At 38.5% G+C, this 17,829-nt stretch overlaps 1 protein-coding gene across 2 annotated transcripts in view; it reads left to right on the top strand.

Annotated features, from left to right (window-relative positions):
* The window catches only part of NALCN (sodium leak channel, non-selective), a 348,982-nt gene that overhangs the window by 130,521 nt on the left and 200,632 nt on the right, over positions 1 to 17,829 (top strand). Inside the window, exons 7-9 of one of the 2 annotated variants that reach the window (XM_024194178.1) lie at positions 7,079 to 7,221; positions 7,341 to 7,445; positions 10,151 to 10,237. In XM_024194178.1, coding sequence (XP_024049946.1) covers positions 7,079 to 7,221; positions 7,341 to 7,445; positions 10,151 to 10,237 — 335 coding nt within the window. The remainder of the gene's footprint in view (positions 1 to 7,078; positions 7,222 to 7,340; positions 7,446 to 10,150; positions 10,238 to 17,829) is intronic. The other variant, XM_024194179.1, reaches the window with a different exon arrangement.

The following is a 17,829-nucleotide window of genomic DNA, read 5'->3' as shown; positions in this document are numbered from 1 at the left end:
AAAAGATAATAAAGAAATTAAAAATAGACTCTTCAGTAAGAATATCCCTGCTTTGTGGGAGTAGTCATCATCATGGCTTTCTCAGTGTACAGGAATAAAAATGGTACATGGTTGAGAAGATTAAATTATTTCTGTATGGATGTAACCTTTCCCAAAGCCTTTATAAGGTGTATAGGGAGAGAATACAATAAGTAGCTCAATAAAATGAGGATGAAGAAAACCAGTGTAGTGGTGTCCATCCTGGAAATTAAAATCATCCCTTATGGTAAAATTGTTTGAGATTAGAATTAGAGAACATGCACAATCCCTATTAGCTCACTCTCTGGTGTTATAGGTGTGCACAAGGTGCATGATCGCCACCTGGTGGCTACTACTAAATTAAAGAAACTAGTGATATACAAACTGGAAAATGAGTATTTTACAGGCAGCAATACACAGTTTGTTGTGTTTTTAATGGCAGCCAATGTCTGTTTTGTCCCTAAAACTAATATATCCTGGGGGTTTTCACCACATAATGGGATGGAATTTTCTTCTAGTACAATAAAAGAGAATTTCTCACAACCCTGGTCATTAATTGAGTGACCTCTATGTCCAGATCCAGAAAACGCCAGCCTCCAAAATCAGATACATGCATAAAAAAAGACTAATTTTTCAAGGACTTGTTGACATCTGTTAGGCATTTGAATGCCATAGGCCAGGGGTTCTCAAACTTCATTGCACCGTGACCCCCTTTTGACAACAAAAATTACTACATGACCCCAGAAGCGGGGACATAAGCTTGAGCCTGTGCAAGTCCCACCACCCCAGGCAGGCGTGAGGGTCAAATCTGAAGCTCAAGGGCTTCAGACCCAGGCAGGGGGCCTGCAACCTGAGCCTTGCCACCCAGGGCTGACTCCCTCAGGCTTTGGCTTTGGCCCAGGCATCTAACACCAGCCCTGGCGACCCCATTAAAACAGGCTTGCGACCCACTCTGGGGTCCCGACCCACAGTTTGAGAACCGCTGCCATAGGCTGTTCACTTAAATTGTAACTTGCTCTTAATGGCAATCCCACAAATTATAGTATTATTTACCTGCAGCTGAGTGGCAATCAAAGGTGTGAAATTCTTTTCCATCTTTGAAAACCTCAAAAAAAATAAAAAAGGATTTTGTTCTAATCATATCCTTACAACCAAATATGCATAAATCAGTATAAAGGGGAGAGAAATAGTTGAAACTTGCTTTTGGAAAATAAGATTTATCCATATAAATGAATGATCTTTACAAGCCATGAACACTAAAATTTAGTTCCAATGTATACTGTTTGGGTTCCCTAATCTAGAAGGGGACAGATAATGAAGGACAGGATGCGTCACAATGAGCAAGCTACATCAATTCACAAATGAGCAAAGCTGGGAGTATTGGGCTTGTTACTCTAGAAGAGAAATATATGAAAGGGAAGGAACCTTGAGAAACTCCTTCTGTAAGGGGACTGCTCTTCACATTGATGGGCTGGCAAGTGAAAGGTCATCCAGCAGGTTATGGTCAGAGGCTTTAAAGTGAATTTTCCTTTTCATCAGGCTCACAGCCAGCCCTGGAGGACAAGGAAAGCCTCTCTAGAAAAAGAGTAGCTGTACACCAAGATGGTCAGCATAAACCTGAATCTATACGCATCTGACTAAATTATCTTAATATCTTAACTTTTGTCTTTTGTTTTTAATATTCTGTGATACCAGCTATAAATCAGGGAGTATAATTACAGAAATTAAAAATAAAAAACACCCCCTGGGTTATGTATTCTGTCTACCTGTCAGTGCAGGATCGATAGTCTTGTGGTTAGGGTTCTGTTTCTAAATATGCTGCAGATATTTTGTGTAACCTTACGCAAGTCACTTCACCCCTCCTCCTCAGTTTCCCCATTTGTAAAATGGTAGGAGTAGCTCCTTCCCTCTTTCACAGCATGAAGGGTGTATCCATTCACACAGGGACCTTGATGTAGCAGGGTGTGATACCACAGACCCCACTAGAGACCAGAAGAGGCACAGAGAGGTGGAACATCATGTATACATTATGAAATATAAATATCTATTGAAAAGATCCTACTGCCCTGCAGTATATAGGGGAATGGGGCCTTAGTCCTCGCTCCTCAACTCTGTGCCTATCTCAGGGGTCAGCAACCTTTCAGAAGTGGTGTGCCGAGTCTTCATTTATTCACTCTAATTTAAGGTTTCGCGTGCCAGTAATACATTTTAACGTTTTTAGAAGGTCTCTTTCCATAAGTCTATAATATATAACTAAACTATTGTTGTATGTAAAGTAAATAAGGTTTATAAAATGTTTAAGAAGCTTCATTTAAAATTAAATTAAAATGCAGAGCCTCCCGGACCGGTGGCCAGGACCCGGGCAGTGTGAGTGCCACTGAAAATCAGCTCATGTGCCGCCTTCGGCACACGTGCCATAGGTTGCCTACCCCTGGCCTATCTTAACATCTCGCTTCTTAACAGTTCTTCATGTGTTCAGCAGATAGATTTGGTCTTTTTGTCCTGTCCCCCCCATAACAGTGTTCTTCATGCTATACTTATCTGCACATTGGGAAACAGTCATATGTCCTTTCTCCCCAGCTCTGCAGGAAAACCAATGGAATTTTTACCTTTTATTACAATCATTTATCTTATGGGAAGAAAACATATTAAAACAAATACTTCTTCCATCCCCCCTGAGGCTAATGTTTCCTACTAGTGAATCTGAAAGACACATCTGTACTGAAGGAGACATATTCCCTTTTGTCATTTCATTGCTGTGTACGTGTCAACTGATCTTGGGCAGTCTCTCTAGAGGTCCCAGCTTCTAACTCAACTGCCTCAATCCATCTCAAATTAGCCCAGCCCATCAATTTAACATAAAATGAGTCAATCAGCGCTTAAACTCAAAGGATTGCAGTCTTCCTTTGTCTCCCTGTCAGTTTCTTAGAGGCAGCCTGGCATGGGTCTGTTGCCCCTCTGTTATCCCAGGCATTTCTGTCTCCCCTTCTCTCTGAGTTCTCCTTCCATTATAGGTGGAATTGTTTTCCTTATTGGTCCCAGCTTTGGGTGCACGCTCTCTGATTGGCAGTTCTGGCAGCTGTGCTGGGTGTGGTTAGCCCAGGGAAAACTCTCTGCTCCTTTCTGCCTATGCTCAGTATGGGGTTTGAAAACCCCATTTCAGTACCCAATAGCTAAATGTGTCTTACTGCTAGTAAATTAGTTTTCCTCTTGAGTGCACCTTTGTGCTCTGTATAATACAAAGCATGAGAGTACTTAGTGTAAATTGAGCAGGATTCTGTCGCTATATTACAAACACTTTTCTATATGTAATCCTTTCATTTATTGTGTATTTCTGCCCTCTGGGTGGATGGAGGAAACATTTGTCTTTGATAATGTGACTGCAGTTTAAGAAGGGTCCTGAAAAGTAGAAGTATTGGTTGTCTAAAACCATCACTGAATTTTGTCGATTACAAGAATAAGATAAGGTGGGTGAGGTAGTATCTTTTATTGGACCGACTTCTGTTGGTGAGAGAGACAAGCTACTTCCTGAAGAAGAGCTCTGTGTAAGCTCGAAACCTTGTCTCTCTCACCGACAGAAGTCGGTCCAGTAAAAGATATTACCTCCCCCACCTTGTTTCTCAAATATCCTGTGAGCGACGTGGCTACAACACCACTGCATATGAGAATAAGATATACTTTTTAAAAATCTTTGCAAACTTAACTTTTTTAAATGTATTTTTGTGTGCTGCAATGTTTATAATGCAGAGTTACAGAATCTTTTGGTTTACAGTTCTTCCAACTTGTTAATAAATTCAATTCAAGACCAACTGTCTCTGTGCCTCAAATTGTAGCTTCTCCCCACCAAAGTCTGAAGATGCCACATATAAAATTTATGATCTTGTATGAGGCATGTCTGACAGTCCGGTGGCTGATCGGGAATCCTCTTTCTGCTGGCTATGGAGCCAGAGACACACAGTGCTGAAGAGCTGTCACTGAGTCAGGCTTCTGTGAAAGATTCCCCTCCCCCCCCCCATCTGGAACTCTCTGCAATGTCCTCGGTCAATACATGTAGCCCGGACAGCTCCCATTTTTATGTCACTATTTCATTTGTAGAAAATTGATTTAATTAATTTTTTTAAGAATTGCAAGCTATCTTTTTTCCCCTTGTCAGTTTACACAATCTCCCCTCTTCTACTGAAGTCCATCTTGGAGCTCTTTCCTGAATTCCATGGTACATAAGATCATGGGGAAAGGACAGAAAGCAACAAAAAAGAGAGTTAAGTGCCTTTCCTGCATCTGTATTCACCTATCCTGCATTACAAAGGGCACTCAGACATCCATTAGCAAGAACTATTCGGATACCAATAGGAAATCAGGAATTGCTTTTTTGCTACTCAGGCCCAACTGTGATTTCTTTGTAAAGACACAGGACATGTTATGTTTTGTTGTTTCTTTCCTTTTCCCTTCCAAGGTTCCATGTCTGTGAACTTCTCCCTACTAGAAAAAAATAGGAAATCATTTACACCAGTATTAATGTTGCAAACTGTGCTGGTTTTTGTAATAAAAAAGAAATAGCGCCAGGTCTTTAGCTGGTTATAAATCAGTAAGAGTTCTTGTTATTTCAGTTGCGATCTATGGCTATTTACACCCGCTAAGTAGCTGGCCCCCTTTTTTTGACAAACTTATCATTCATCTCTGGAGATGGTCATTCTGATGAGTTCCAGTAGGGGTGGAGTTTTTTCCCAAGCAGCCCCAGTACTGTAGCTTTGGGACTGTTTCCATACTGAGTGGAACAGAGACTCATCCACCAATTAATGGCTTAGCAAAAAAACAAAAATTAATAGGTAAGAAAAGTTGTTTCCATCATGGTTTCCCTTTTACAATTTCAAACTATTGCAAGAGATCAAACCAGCAAAGAAACGTCACTGTTTTCATGTATTTCTTCAGATTTTTCTAATTCCTGTCTCAAATAGTCTTTTTGCTCTGCAGTAGAGAATGCACAATCTGAATTACTGCAGGTAAATAGCAAACTGGATTAAAAAGTCAGGCTTGAACAATTTTTAAGAACTTTGGATAGAAGGCTGGCATTCCTGGAAGTGTGCTAGTGAACACGTGCCCAGAATTAATATTTATCATTCTGATCTTCTGATTTCACAATCTGACTGTTTGCATTTGATTTTTAGACATTAGCAAAAATTCTCTCAGTTAAATGATTTTATAAATGAATATTTTATATAAATGATCTTAAAATTCAATGAAAGCTTCTGCACTGACTCCCTGCCTTTTGCAGCACCTGGCTGTTTGTTGGGGAGAACCAAGCGTAACTAGGTGCTGACCAAGTATAATGATAATAGCAGCACCAGCTTAGTGTTTCCTAATAGAATATTTTCTTAGGAATTTATTGTGATCGGATCTGAATCAGGAGAAAACTAAATATGTAACTGGCAAAAAAAACCAACAACATATCCTCTATAATAAAAATGTGGGTCCCTATCCCACAATGAGTTTATTGTGAATGGGCCCCTCATAGCCTTAAATGGGGCTCTGTGTAAGGGCAGGAGTCTGCCTGAATGAGGCTCATTGCAAGCTCATTATTATTATTTGTATTGCAATAGCACTTAAGGTCTCCAGTGATAGAACAGGGCCCCACTGTGCTATAACAAAAACATATTCCTTGCCCCATGTAGCTTGCAGTGTAAGTATAAGACAAAGGACAACAGCTGTATACCAGGGAAGCCACAAGATAATAATGATACAAAACTGGTCAGTATGAAAGGCAATGGCCATAGTTTTGATTTCAGATAACCAGCTATCTGATTGATCAGTTATCAGAAGGATAAATACAAACCAATATAATGAAATACATTTAAAAAAATAACCCAAGGCCTTGATCCTGTAGTCCCTTCTCATGCAGAAGGAAGGGTTGCAGGATTGTGTCCCAATATAAGAAAAATATTTGGAGCTATGTTTTATAATAACATAAATTGGGCATTTGGTACCAAATTCAGCAAGCATCTTAAGCAGATACATAAATAGGACTACTTTTTTTCATTTTTAAAATTATGCACATGCTTATATTGCTTATTGTGAAAGGAGTGATCTGGTTGACTAGCAGTGGCTCTAGTCATTCAAGTATCTGACATAATTGCATATTTAAGAACTCACTGGCCAATTACTTCCTTAACATCTAGCTTTTAAACTGCTTTTCTTTCTTTCTTTCTTTCTTTTTCTCCACCCATGAAATCTCCATTCCATAGAAATGGAATCAGAAAGGCTGCCAGTAGCTACAGAAGAGAGTGAGTGCTCTCCTCTTCAGATTTCAACATTTGGTTGTTGATGACAAGCACAAGAGTCAGTTTGCAAAAACTGGCTGCACACTTGAGGATGCACTTGACTCCTAAAGTCTGTAGTTCCTTAAAATTGGAAAAAAATTATAACTTTTAGCAATACATTTTTAAATCACATAAAAACTTACGACTTTCCAATCCACCCCCTATTCTCCAAAGACTGAATAACTTTAATTTTAAAATGCTTTTGAAAAGCATTTCCTAAAAGTAATAAGACAATTAAATTAGTGTGGCTGTAATAGATATGTGCACTTTTGCAGTGTTCAAATGCATTTGGGTAAATACTTGAGTATGATTACCTGTACCAGTTTAACCACATACCTTGTTGTATATTGTTGATTACCTAATTTATATTTGCTTTATTAATGCAAATAAATTCAAACACATTTCTCCTGCTGGTCTAACAATCCTGATAGTTTAATTCAAATTTTCTCACAGATAATACTGAGATTACTCACAGTGGGTTGAGTTCTGCCTTTGGAGTCATTTGCACATTTCCCATTAAAGTGATCCACAGTGTGTATGTATCCAAGAGGTGGATGTGGAACACTGTAATGTAAAAACAATTTAGATACAATCATAAGAAGAAACAACATGCAAGTGTGCATGAAGAGCTACTTCTTTGGGGGGACTTTTACCATTTACAAAAAGGAAATGGATGAAAGATGATTGCTTGCAGATCTTGAAAATGTTTATTTTTTATTTAAAATATTTTCATTTTTCATCAACAGGCACAAGCATATTTACCGTTTATGAAGCTGCTTCTCAAGAAGGCTGGGTGTTCCTTATGTATAGAGCAATTGACAGTTTTCCCCGATGGCGTTCATACTTCTATTTCATCACCTTAATTTTCTTTCTTGCCTGGCTTGTTAAGGTACTGAACAATTTGTTCTTTTAAACCTGCCTGGAATATAAATCATGTTCAACTGAATTTCTGCTCTTTTCCACCTGCTGAGCTTCCTGGTAAGCCTTTGCTTTTAATTTTTCTTGTAGAACGTGTTCATCGCTGTCATCATTGAAACATTTGCTGAAATAAGAGTACAATTCCAGCAGATGTGGGGGTCCAGAAGCAGTACTACCTCAACAGCTACTACCCAGGTAGCGTTCTGATGTTATAGCTCTGAATACTGAGATATTGTTTGCGTACCTCTGTTTATAATTTATTGCAGAGTAGTAAACCAGAAATCCCTGCTAGTTATTGCCCATCTCAGTACATTCTGTATTCTAGAGTGTATCATTCAAATGGGGTATCTTAAAAAATATAATATAAAAATATAGTAGGGGATAATCATGCCATTGTTAGTGGGCATATCTTGCTATATACTGTACACACTGCCCATTTGTCCATCATAATTAGAGATAGAATGATTCCTTTTTATTTTTTGTTTCCATATAATATTAGGGTTTTGGAATTTGGGCTCTTCCCGCCGCAGCCCCAGAGCTGGAGGAGTTCTGTGCCCCACACTGATTATAGGGGGTGTGTGTGTGTGTGTGTACCCGTGCTTGCCCCCCCATGTGCACACCCTGTCCAGACTATAAATGTCTGCTGCATCATCACAGTGGCTATTTTAAGTACAGTAACTCCTCACTTTAAGTCGTCCCGGTTAACGTTGTTTCGTTGTTACGTTGCTGATCAATTAGGGAACGTGCTCATTTAAAGTTGTGTAATGCTCCACTCTTACATTGTTTGGCTGCCTGCTTTCTCCACAGCTGGCAGCCTCCTTACACTCCTCCTCCCCACAGCGCCTCCCGCCCGCCAGCAGACCCCGCGGATCAGCGCCTTCCCCCTCTTCCCCCACCTCCTGCCCGCGGCAATCAGCTGACTTGTGGTGTTTCAGGGAGAGGAGCGAGGACTGGGTGCGCAGGCTCCCCCTCCCTCCCCTACCTCCTGCCGGCAGCAATCAGCTGGCTTGCGGCGTTTAGAAGGGAGGGGAGGAGAAAGGATGCAGCGTGGGAAGTAAAGGGCGAGGGGGGGGGAGAAGAGGCAGGTCAAGGATGGGTGTAAATCTCTTCCAAAATTATTTTGTTTAATATTTTCTATTATAACTCTGGAAATTCTTGTTATCCTTATGAATGTCCAGTCCTTTAGTGAATCCTGCTCGTTTCTTGGCCTCCATGATATCTTGTGGCATTGAGTTCTGCAGTCTAAGTGCAGCTTGTGTCAGAACATTTTTCTTTTTATCAGTTTAAAATTTGCTCCTTCACATTACCCCTAGCAGGAAATACTTTTTCACACAATCCACACTTTGCCTATGAAATTCATTGGTATAAGGTTATTGTTGAGACCACGATCTTAGCTGAAACCTGGCCTAGTCCAAATGTAATTCTGGGTGAAGATGATTCCACCAAACATAGCATATCAGTGTACAAATCAGATCTGGGTTTAGTATCTGTCACGTCCCTAGTTAAAATGCCAGAGCCTCTGTGAATTAACTAGGGTCTGTGACAGAAAAGTCTCTATGGGGAAACTCTAGAAGCAGCCACATTTGGGGAAAATAGAAACACTAAGGATAATGTCATCAGACCAGAAGAACATGATCACATTAGGTATGAACACCATCATATCATAGAATAAAAATAATTTGTGGACTGTAGACAGGTTAATGGCTATCTTGTTCCAAAAAGTGATGTGACCTGAAACACTGACATAATGGGAATCTAGTTTAACAGACTATAAAAAAAAATGTTTCTACTGTTTCTGTATTAGTCAGAATTGTCTAAATGAGCCTTTCCAATACAAAGTGCCATATAAAAATGTACCATATTTCTTGTTTTGGCATGAAGTGACTTTGACAAAATTTTCTTCTGTACTTTTGCTGTATGATTTACTTCATTTGTCCACTTGACAAATCAGTTAACTTGTGCAAAATATTAGTCTACTACTGATCAAAGAAAATTGACCCTCAGGTATTTATGGGCTGCTGAAGTAAGTGGTATAAAGGGAGTTCTCTCAGATGATGAGTAAAAAATTAGTGTACCTCATTGTCTACACAGGAACACATGCACATTTTCTGTTAATGGCTTTCAGGACACGTTTCTTATGCCAATCAACCTACATCTTTTTATGACCTATTGTTAAAAGCCATTTTATATACATGTTCTGTTTTCTAAAGGCTGGGGTGAAATCCTGGCCCACTGAAGTCAATGAGAGTTTTGCCAGTGATTTCAATGAAGCCAGGATTTCACTCCACATTTTTAATTATACCACTGAATCGTCAGAGTAACTACACTGAACTGTTATGGAGTTACTGTGGATATACAGTGTAACAAAGATCAGAATCTGACCCTTGGTGTAAAGTACTTTTGTCGGTAAAAGGGCATGCTGTGATTTATTACTGTTCCCTTGGTGTAAATCCCAAAGAGTTCTGCAAAAGACCACAATGAAACTTGCTTTTAACAAGAATGTAAGATGGCTGGGTTTCTCCTAAATATGCTGAATAGATGAGGAGCTTTGTTCTGAGAGATTCTACAAAACAAATAGTGCTGAACAGATCCACTCTGAACTCATTAGTAAAATTAGTACTAATATATTTGGACAAATTATTAGGTAGATGTAATGTGGTTTTTCATATTATCTGAATGAAATTCTGCACACTAAAAGTTATTATTCGGGCACAATTGTTATTAAAATAGGAGACTGGTGAGATCTATTTTGCGTATTCTCTAAGAATAAGAACCATTTCCCTCTTTCTTTAAGAGCGCAGAGATCAGAATGTGAGCAGATCCTAAGCAAAATATATCAAAAGCTTCACTTGTATTTATCATTATGTAAAATGCTTCTGACAAGTATTTTCCCCTTCAAGATGTTTCATGAAGATGCTGCTGGAGGATGGCAGCTAGTGGCTGTTGATATGAATAAACCCCAGGGCAGAGCTCCAGCATGTCTACAGGTATGGTACTTGTTTTTAATAAATCAATCGGTGTAAACAGTAATGTGTGAATGTTGGCTTAGAGTGGCTGTTGGTGAGAAATTACAGTTGCAATAGTATTAATCATGAATTGCCTTACATTTATTGGTAACTTACCAAGTCATACTGCATGTGCTCATGAAACATAAAATCAGCAAAGAAAGCAGTATGGACTTCATCCCAAATTATAAGGCATTTTATAATGTTTGTCTAGAAAAGTACATTCTTTATAAAGGGACTGTCTGATGTTGTCATTTTAAAAGAAGGTTTTAAAAATATCATTTTATTACCTTAAATAATTTAAATAATCCTTCTTTACCTCCACATCCTTCCCTACAAATCAATCCCACCCATGGTTTAGGTGTATAAATATGTCCAGTTATTGACCCCAAAATACAATATTGTGCACTAAAAAACATGGGCCAAATAACATACTCAACACAGAAATACTTCAAACCCATTTTCAGCTTAAAAATGTGATTAATAAAGGGAGGCAGTAGACCTAGATTCAAATTAATACAATGTTTTAAATGTTTAATTTTTATATTTTTAGTTTTACATAGATGGATTAATGAAAATCTATCTTACTCAGCTCTGACATAAATCCAAAACTAGGATAAAGAATGTTTATAAATCAAATTTTCCATTCAAAGAACAATGTAGAGCAGTAGTTCTCAAACTAGGGCCGCCGCTTGTTCAGGGAAAGCCCCTGGTGGACTGGGCCGGTTTGTTTACCTGCCGCGTCCGCAGGTTCGGCCGATCGTGGCTCCCACTGGCCACGATTCGCCGCTCCAGACCAATGGGGGCTGCAGGAAGCGGCGTGGGCCGAGGGACGTGCTGGCCGCTGCTTCCTGCAGCCCCCATTGGCCTGGAGCGGCGAATCGCGGCCAGTGGGAGCCACAATCGGCCGAACCTGCGGACGCGGCAGGTAAATAAACCGGCCCAGCCCGCCAGGGGCTTTCCCTGAACAAGCGGCGGCCCTAGTTTGAGAACCACTGATGTAGAGCACCACAAAGTTTTATTTATAACTTTCAGTCTTGCATGATAAGGAATGACACTTGTCAGTGAGCCTGCCTTACTTCAGAACACAACACCAAAAACACTACAGCAATCAGAATAATATGATCTGTGCCTTCCAGGCTATGGTTATGATAATGTTCAGTTTAGCATGTGAACTAAAGTATGTGTGTTTAGTATGTGTACTAAAGTATGTTTAATATGTGTACAAGCTGGCAGGGTATGCACTGATGTACATCTCCTGGCAAACACCTTTTACCATGAGTTCAGGAAAGTTGCACGTTATTAAAGTTGGACAAGCTTGTCACACTATGGTGTGATATGTCTGTCACTCATGGCATATCTCTTAATTGTTCCAACAAAAGGAATGTAAATTCTTGATGTGTGGCAGTATCTAGCCTACCGAAGCATCATCTGCACTATGTTCTTATCGAGTCATAGATTCCAAAACAAGAAGGGACCATTATGATAGACCGACCTCTTGTATAACTCAGGCCATAGAACTTCCCCCAAATAATTCCAATGGAGAATCCACCATGACCCTTGGTAAATTGTTGCAGTGGTTAATTACTCTCAGTGTTAAAATTTTTAAACTTTTGTCCAGTCTGAATTTGTCTTGCTTAAGCTTCCAGCCATTGGATTGTTATAACTTTCTCTGATAGATTGAAGAGCTCTTTGTTAAATATTTGTTCCCTCTGTAGATACTTATATAGACTGTAATCAAGTCACCCCTTAAACGTCTTTTTGTTAAGCTAAATAGATTGAGCTCTTGGAGTGTCTCACTATAAGGCATGTTTTCTAATCCTTTAATGATTCTCATGGCTCTTCTCTGAACCCTTTCCAATTTATTAACATAATTTTTTAATTATGGGCATCAGAACTGGACACAGTATTCCAGCAGCAATCACAGCAATGCCAAATACAGAGGTAAAATAACCTCTCTACTCCTGCTCAACATTCCCCTGCTTATGCATCTTGGGATCGCATTAGCTCTTCTGGCCACAGTATTACACTGAGAGCTCATGTTTAGCTGATTATCTACCACAACCCCCAACTCTTTTTTAGAGTCGCTGCCTCCCAGGATAGAATGCTCCATTCTGTAACTATGGCCTATGTTCTTTGTCCATAGATGTATACATTTACATTTAGCCATAGTAAAATGAATATTGTTAGGTTGTGTCCAGTTTACCAAATCACTCTGAATCACAACTTTCCTCTTCATTATTTGCCACTCTCCCAATTTTTGCATCATCTGCAAACTTTATCAGTGATGATTTCATGTTTTCTTACATGCCATTGATACAAATGTTAAATAGTTAAGGGCCAAGAACCAAACCCTGCAGGACCCCATTGGAAACACATGCTCTCGATGACAATTCCCCTTTTACAGTTACATTTGGAGAACTATCAGTTAGCCATGGAGACCTATCATTTCTCAAGTGATAACCGCAAGTGGTGGTGAAAATGTAGCCAAACTGATGGTGAAAGCGCCATTGAATGGAATTTCAAGATAGTATCTGACTTGCTTGTTTCATTTTTGTCTAATTACTGTGGTGCTGCATATTGTTTTTTTTCCAAGAGTCATGAAAGCACATGATACATTGCATTCCATTAAGTTGGAACCTCATGCTTTAGCTGATGCTGTGGCTTTTTTACTTTTGCAGTTCAGATAATAGTTTTCTTTTGACAGATTGATACGACTCTATCCTATCAACATCCAGCTGATTTTCAATTATATATTACCTTGCAGGAGGTCAAAGACAAGCAAAAATAAACATTGCACAAAATTGTCATTTATAGTGTAGTACTGTCCAAATTGGGTCAAGTTGCTTTCCAAACACAGAGGAAAACACAATCCCTGCCTTAAAAAACATGCATTCTAAAAGTCTGATAAATTCATGCATATATATTTACTTTATGATGCAGTACTTTATGCAAGTGCACCATTGCTTAAATAAAAATATAATAGATTTTAAGTAGGTCACACATCTAAAGGTTGTCGCAACTTTTGCAATATATTCAATGCATTCATTGAGTCTGGAGTCCTTAATGAGAGACGTATTTGTTGTTTATTTGGTTTTGTTAGGGTTTTTTCCCACATTTCTTAACAAACATATAAAATGTTGTGTATATATAACACCCATGAAAGGATTAACCTTTTTTTAAGGGTATTTTCAGCCAATGAAGATTCTTCTGAATATATAATATTTCTATCTTGACATTTATTGGCTAAGTATGTTGTCACTCTGTACTGAGAGGGGTAGAGTTCTTAGGAAAGGTTAGTGAAGATTTTTTGTATAATTTGAATTAAATTTTGTAATAAAGATTTTGTTAGGTTTTCTTAATTCTTCTCTGGGGTCTTTAAATATTATTACTGCAAACACAAAGAATATGGTACTCTTTCAACAGTTAGGACTGTGTTTTGATGAAATTCCATTTATTCATTCACTGATATATTTACATTCTGCCAGTTTTTGTATGCAAGCAGCAAATAGTTTACAAACTAGAGAATCAAGAATTTAGGATTTATCTCCTCAAAAGTGCAGGAACTGGTCCAATGGATGGGCTACTAGACTGAGCCTCAGGAGACCTGGGTTCAGTTCCTCAATCAGCCATAAATGTCCTGTAGATTGTGGATAAATCGTGTAATCTATAAAATGGGGAAATTCTTCCCAACCTCACACAGGTACTGTGAGAATTAAATCTATTAATAAATATGAGGTGGTCAGGTATTACAGTGATAGAGATCTGTCTCTAAATAGAGGAACATAGGAAAGATAAAGAAAGTTCTTGGTCCACTGAGTTTCTTAGTGAAAGGACAGAAGTGTGTAAGAATAAAGCGCTAGAGGTAGGCCAAGGATGGTGGGTTTTTAGTGGAGCTTTTAATTTCAGAAACTCCCTACTCAATTTTCTCAAGATTTTCAGACTGGATAGAAATTGCCAATGAGACATAACCCCCATAAGAACATAAGAATGGCCATACTGGGTAAGACCAAAGGTCCATCCAGCCCGGTATCCTGTCTACCGACAGTGACCAATGCCAGGTGTCCCAGCGGGAGTGAACCTAACAAGTAATGATCAAGTGATCTCTCTCCTGCCATCCATCTCCACCCTCTGACAAACAGAGTCTAGGGACACCATTCCTTACCCATCCTGGCTAATAGCCATTAATGGACTTAACCTCCATGAATTTGTCTAATTCTCTTTTAAACCCTGTTATAGTCCTAGCCTTCACAACCTCCTCAGGCAAGGAGTTCCACAGGTTGATTGTGTGCTGTGTGAAGAAGAATTTTCTTTTATTTGTTTTAAACCTGCTGCCCATTAATTTATTTGGTGGCCCCTAGTTCTTATATTATGGGAACAAGTAAATAACTTTTCCTTATTCACTTTCTCCACACCACTCATGATTTTATATACCTCTATCATATCCCCTTAGTCTCCTCTTTTCCAAGCTGAAAAGTCCTAGCCTCTTTAATCTCTCCTCATATGGGACCCGTTCCAAACCCCTAATCATTTTAGTTGCCCTTCTCTGAACCTTTTCTAATGCAAGTATATCTTTTTTGAGATGAGGAGACCACATCTGTATGCAGTATTCAAGATGTGGGTGTATCATGGATTTATATAAGGGCAATAAGATATTCTCCGTCTTATTCTCTATCCCTTTTTTAATGATTCCTAAAATCCTGTTTGCTTTTTTGACTGCCACTGCACACTGCATGGACGTCTTCAGAGAACTATCCACGATGACTCCAGGGTCTCTTTACTGATTAGTTGTAGCTAAATTAGCACCCATCGTATTGTATGTATAGTTGGGGTTATTTTTTCGAATGTGCATTACTTTACATGTATCCACATTAAATTAATTTACCCCCATTTGGGGTTTTGCTTTTGACTTGCAAATCCACCCTAAAATAACAGCATTGTTGCAACATTAACTACAGGCAGTCTTCACCTCTCTATAATGACTTTTTATTGCATTTTTCTTTTCATTGTCCCCAAAGATAACCTGTGATCCCCAGTTATTTATTTTCATTGTTTCCCATGAATGGCATTGATTACAAATACCGATTTTTTTTTTTGTCCCAGAAAAATAATTGTTATGATTTCCATTTCGACATGAATCGTTTGTCATAAATGCATGCTGAGGAACCCACTTTCCCAAATTATTTTGCTGTTGTTGTTGTTGATACTGTTTTAATAGATTTAGGTTTATTATAACTTCCTGCCTACCATGAATTACACCTACCAACATACTGGGAAGTTCTCAGTCTCATGGATACCAAAAGGCTGAACATGAGATGCCAGAAAAGTCTTTTTTTCGAACTCTGCTGGAAATGGTTTAATGTTTTAATCCCCTTGTTAAAGACACATTGTATTTTTTGTTATTGTCTGTTAAGAATCCTAAAGAACGGGAATATAAGAGGATTGACTTTTATTAGTCCTTCCTTCTTTTTGTCTTTCTGTCACCAAAGATGCTTTCCTTCTCTGGTACATGTGTAGAACATGCTTGGTGGCTTAAAGATGAATTGACAAGCTTTAACCTGCCTGTGTCTTCCTTCCAACCACTAATCACATTACTAACTCCTATATCAGTGCAGGGATCTTCATTCCTTGCAGTATATGGCATTATGTATTAGTAATGTCGTCAGAGTTTTAAGGTAAACACAGAGATATGAACTGGTGTTGTAGCATGTATGCATAGAAGGAAATTATCTTTATCTGTTTTATTTTGAAATTTACATATTTGTGAAATTTATTTACATCTGTGTCCTACTAATGAACTGATATCTTAAATATTTTTTTCAAATTGTTTTATTTTTAAAATATCCTATTAATTTTTTAACCATTTTGGTCTCAATCTATGTGATATGGGTACCACAAAATTAAAGTATAGACCATCATGGGTTATGACTTGAAAATAAAAATGGGATCACAAGGATTAGAAAACTCTGAAATACTTCTGACCAATCAGAGCAAAGGAAACATCAACATTCTAATAACAACTTTTTCCAAAAGAGTTGTTGTCTTGTGCTGTGTAATATTGTTATATTGTGTATATGTTTATGTATTAAAGAATTGTGTAGTATCTTGAAAATTAGGGCAAGGAGCTTACACTTGATGTGGAAAGATAGGAAACCAGCAAAGGGTAGAGAGGGCATGATCAGAACCGCAGGAATAGGAGATTATTTTAGGTGCATCATGAGGGATAGATTGAATAAGAGAGAGATGATTTCCGGTCCAAAGTGACACACAGAGGACCCGCCAGTATTTAGGGAATTTGATTACAGCAGTAATAGTATAGAGTGTAAAATGGTTTTTTCCCCTCTTTCCTTTTTATAGCAAATGCTTATTGTTAAATTAGAACAGTGGCCCTAGTGCTATTCCCGGTACACCTATGTAAATCAAGAGTCCCTCTAGAAGTTTTACACCATTATATCACATTCTAGTCTGACTTACACTGGCTTTAAAGAGTTTTATAAAGAATTACTCCTGAGAAGAGAATCAGGCCCAACTTACTTAATTGTGTTTCAGTACCTTCCAATATATTTTTAAGGACTCCTCTGGCTTTCTCTGTCTAATTCTCTAAAGTGATCTCATTCAGTGTCTGGACAATTCCAAGAATTGTTGACCTGAGGTTCATGGAACTCTCTTTGATCCAAATTGTGTACGAGATCCCTCTATAATACCAGACAGAGAGTAAATACAGTGTACAGTAGAAGTTTATAAATATATGTTATTTCTTTCAAATAACTTTAATGAGTATTTTTAAAAGCCCCCTCATGGGGTTGAGAGAAAAAAACTGTTATAGCGGACTGTACTGTAAATTTGGTTTGAATGGGTTGACTAGTTTCATCAGAAGCAGTTTGCATAGTTTCACAAATTCTAAAGTTCAAAGGGTATTAGTTTAAAACAAGCTTCATTTTCCTGTATTCTAATCTTATTCTAAACTCCTGGGCATGGATAGAGGTTGCATCAGTTCACATGAGTTTATGTAATTTTTGTTTTTGTAGTATGTAGCTGATTTACTAGGGCAAGAAGTGGGACTCAAAAAAATGTGGGTTTTTACTTCAGAGACTAAGGAGGGGTGTGTGTGTGTGTGTAGTGTGTGTGTATATATATATATCGATATAGATAGATATAAACTAATTATGATTAATACATTGGTACCCATACTTTCAAAAAAGTAAATATAGAGAGCAGTGGAGAAAAAGTGAGATGGAAGGGGACTGTGTCTGTGGGGAAATTGAGTGCTTTTTCACCAGAGTAACCAGTGTAGATGATAAGATTTTGGCACCTCATAAGCCCAGCGCCACACAAACTCCCCACCTGCAGTTGCAATGCTGGACATTATGGGAAGCATTTGATAAATATTTCGAAAAATGGAAATACCAGCCATTTTCTCTTCCTGGGTGGGATTATCGGAAGGGGAAATGCAGCCAGAGTAGAAGCAACTCTCACCCTAAGGCTGTAATAGCAGTGATGCTGCAGAATGGTGAGGTGTATGTGTGTGTGTTGGGGGTGGAGGGCGGGATTCCTTTGCCTGGCATAACTGTTAG

This window comes from Terrapene carolina, unplaced genomic scaffold (assembly GCF_002925995.2).
Source record: "Terrapene carolina triunguis isolate 2854851 unplaced genomic scaffold, T_m_triunguis-2.0 Scaffold21, whole genome shotgun sequence".
Taxonomy (NCBI): domain Eukaryota; kingdom Metazoa; phylum Chordata; order Testudines; family Emydidae; genus Terrapene; species Terrapene triunguis.
The sequence above is the reverse complement of the archived record's forward strand: the minus strand, read 5'-3'. Positions and strand labels throughout refer to the sequence as shown.